Genomic DNA, 4055 nt, shown 5'->3' on the forward strand with positions numbered 1-4055 from the left:
ATTAGGGGGATTTTATAATAGTTTTTTTTTTTTTCCAAAAGGTACCTAATATTTAGGTCACTTTGCACGCAGGTACCTAACATTATTTGTTTTTGCCCCAAAATACCTAAAATCTATACGAGTACATCTTTTGTTAACAAGTACCAAGTAATGTTTTCCGTAAAAAAAAATTAATTTTGGAATCCGACTTTACAGAAAAATGTGATTTATTTTACTCGATCCTTAATCCTCAAAATGAGAGTAAATAAATCACTTTTTTCCATCAAGTCAAACCCCAAAGTCAACATTTTGACGGAAAACGTTAATTGGTACTTGTCAATAAATGATATATAAACTTAGGTGTTTTAGGGCAAAAAAAATTATGTTAGGTACTTGCGTGCAAAGTGGTCTAAATATTAGGTAACTTATGACAAAAAAAACCCTTCTAATTACTCTGTAGCTCTTTTTTACTCGCTTTTAAAGCTCAATTAGTCTCATTGTAGACGGGTATATCTGTGTAAAAATGTAGACGGATTAAATAATCTCACTTTAATTTGCATGAATAGTAATCCTCCACCATCACACTTGTTATTTGTATGATCACATATTTAACCCGCCTACAACTTTAAATGAATAATGTCCGTTTAAAGTGAGATTTTGTGTTTAAAGCTCGGCTCAATGCCTATTTGTTAGGGTGAGATTATCAGTAAGACTCTCTCAAGTCTTAAGACTTTGCCACATCAGCTTTCCACTAACTTTTATTATTTCTTTATTGTTCAGACCCACCTCAGACTTTATACATTATCCGTCAGACTCACCTGAGACTCTACTTTCCCACTTTACTTCTTTTTTCCACAAAAGAAGAAACGAAACATGTGATTCACTCATTGGTTAATCTCTTTTTAAGGTGGGTCAAGACTCACCCAAAGTCCTAAGGTGAGTTTTGGATTTCCAAGACTCAACTTAAGACTTTGTTAAAACTAAGGTAGATTATTGGTAATTTTTAGTGAGTTTTGTCTTAAGACTTACCAAAGTCTTTTCTCAAGATTACCAATAATCTTACCCTTACACCGTATTCATAATGCGACAAGAAGTCACGTGGCTATCTCACGTGTTGACTAAATGACAAACAAAATGCGCGCGGCCTTTAATCACGGATTAGAATACTACACTCTCATTAGTTTTCTTGTGCTGCCTTTAGTCAAGGATAAAACCCGGCCTTAATCACGGATTAGGAAACTGCACTCTCACTCATTTGTCTTCTTAGGCTGCCTTTAGTCACTCTTTATTAGTTTTGGGTGCAAAAAGCGTGAAATGATATATTTCAATTCGTTTCGGTTTTTTGTTTACGTATTTTACTTATACATTTCTCATTCATTTATTTGCCTTTCTCTATTTAAAATCTCTTCATAAGATAAATTAATCATTCACATAAGCTATAAATATTCACTTATACGTCATTTGAGTACGTATGACATTGTACACTGGCGATTCAAAAACCATCTTTTGACAATGTGTCAATTACTTATATATTATAATTTTTTTACAAGGATAATTTTGTGAATAAAGTTGATTATAAAAAATAGAGTAATTATTTACTCCATAATTTTTCTATTTTAAAAATCGTAATGGAAATATAACACACTTTATAATTGCACCAAAAATAGATCCTGGATCTCAACAACATTTTTCCATGAAAGGATTTAGAAACAACATATCCAATCATGAGATATTGAATACTGAATAAACAACAATTATCCAATAAATCTTGTTTGTCTTACAAATTCGTACTTAAGACGATTTAATTCAAAACAGACTCACAATCGGCTTAAATAAAAATAAAATATAGTAACTATCTTGAGCTCATTGGCTTGCCCTCTTGGTCTCCTACCTTAATGGGCACAACACTCTTCTCATTCTCCAAACTGTCAGCAACCTTAGCTTGTTCCCTAAACTTTTTATAAATATCACCCTTATAAAACTCCCTAGTTCTAACCACTAAAATAAACGAAACCAATGCACCAAATAACGTTACAGCTGCCAAAATAATAAACGACAACTGATAACATCGTGACCCTAGACACGTCAATTCCTTAACGTCCGATCTCTTTAAACCTTTTCTAGCCAACTCTTTAAGAGCCTCTCTATCGTATAACATTCCGGTCACCTTCACGTTGAGTAAGTACGACCCAATTGGGCTAGCCAATTGTCCACAATTAAACAATGTGGAGTAGTACTTGAGCCCAAACAACTCTGATATGATCGCGAATAATAACGGTAATTGGGCTCCAAACGAGAACCCAATGATAACCGAGGCCACGTAGACGGACCCGGGTATCGGGAAAGCAATAAGAATATGGCCGATGGCCGCTAAGATTAAGACGAATGTCATCATTAGCGGCCGTGGGATCTTGTACTTGGCTAAGAGCGCTTCGGAAACAAACCCGGAAAAAACCCGACCGAAATAATTCCAAATACTAACCAATGACACAAATGTACTAATTGTCTTAGTTGGATACCCTAATGATTCCCCAATTTGACCCAAATTATCGACCGCGGTTAAACTCGAACCCAAACCAAATAATGTAGCTAAAAATAAAATTCCCATGTCTATGCTCAAAAGTGCTTGCAGTATTGTGTAGTCTTCACCTCTTTCCGGCTTATTACAAATCGAAAAAAAACACGATTTTGATTTCGAATCATCCTCTTCAATTTTCTCATCCATGTTTATTTCAACAACCGGTTTCTCAACGACGACTTTCACAGGAGAAATACCCTTAACAGCCTTGTCGGTATCGTCTTGAGTTTTAAACAAGTAGTAATCCTCCTTAATGGCAACCAACAAAGGCAGAAACAACATAGCCGAAACTACGGTCGCACTAGCAGCGTAACCCGCTTCGGTAAATTGAATTTGTTTTTCCAAAATGGTAATTACCATTAAAAAAAGTGCCAAAACAATTGACACGTATAAGAATTGGTAAAAGACTTTAACTTCATTACTTTGCCTACGAACCTCAAGAGTTCTAATAGTGTAAACAAACACCACAGAAATGGCGGCAGGTAACCAAGCAATAAGCAAGATTAACGATTTCGAATCGTTTCCATAAATAGCTAAATAGATTTGTGTCATAATAGCACCACTTAATCCAACAAAACCTTTTAATAATCCCAACATAATTCCTCGGCTTTCAGGGAAATTCTTAACACAGGTGACTAACGCGCCGGTATTTGCGAAATTCTGTGAATTCGCTCCGATGCAAATATAAACGCACATCTGCCATACTTTAGGAGATGAGATTTTACCAGTAACAGATGCCCAAATCATGAAATAACCGATAAAATTCATGGCCGAACCGATTAATAAAACGGCCCATGTTGGGATTATTTCAGCTATTAATCCAGAAAAAACACCAACATTTGCACCGAAATCTTTGAAAAAACCTAAGAGATTTAGGGTTGATTGAGTATACCCTAATGATGATTTAATATCTTTGGAATAAATACCGAAGAGATAAGTTGCACCTGCACCTGCCATTATTAAGAATGATGCAAATACTGTGAACCATCTTCCTTTAACTATTTGCTCTGTAAAACGCATCGTTTCATTGCACCGTACACCAGCCATTATTGTTTTTGGAGATAAGGATGAAGAAAAGAGGAAAGAAGTTGGATTTGCTTTTTTGTAATGAGATTTGTGAACACAAGATAAAGAGAATGAGATTTAAATAACCATTTTTTTCAACAAGATCTTGACAAAGTGACAAATTCTAGCTCTAGATAAAGATAAACCCAGCTGGAGCAAGAAACAAGTTGGCGGTTGTTTAATTAGAACACAAATTCTCGATAGATAATATCCGTCACAATCTAATAAGCTTGTAACGGGTTAAACAAAATTTACATGGCTAGATAAGTCAGTTATGACTCCTTGAGTTTTTAGGCTCTTTAATTTTTGTCTTATTTATACATATAAGTGGGTACTTAACGTGTCATAAGCTTGTATATCCGTCACAAATGAGACTTAGTGTAGTTAGAGATGGGGTAGAACTGTAGAAGTGTATGACAGACTGGTTATGGGG

At 35.1% G+C, this 4055-nt stretch overlaps 1 protein-coding gene across 1 annotated transcript; it reads right to left on the reverse strand.

Moving 5' to 3' along the window:
* Nucleotides 1-1671: 1671 nt before the first annotated feature.
* Nucleotides 1672-3833, reverse strand: LOC141596082 (protein NUCLEAR FUSION DEFECTIVE 4). The gene has a single exon (XM_074416110.1). It carries the CDS (start codon nucleotides 3602-3604, stop codon nucleotides 1832-1834), a length of 1773 nt encoding a protein of 590 aa, XP_074272211.1. The 5' UTR covers nucleotides 3605-3833; the 3' UTR covers nucleotides 1672-1831.
* Between the last annotated feature and the right edge of the window lie 222 nt (nucleotides 3834-4055).

This window comes from Silene latifolia, chromosome 1, assembly GCF_048544455.1.
Source record: "Silene latifolia isolate original U9 population chromosome 1, ASM4854445v1, whole genome shotgun sequence".
Lineage (NCBI taxonomy): Eukaryota > Viridiplantae > Streptophyta > Magnoliopsida > Caryophyllales > Caryophyllaceae > Silene > Silene latifolia.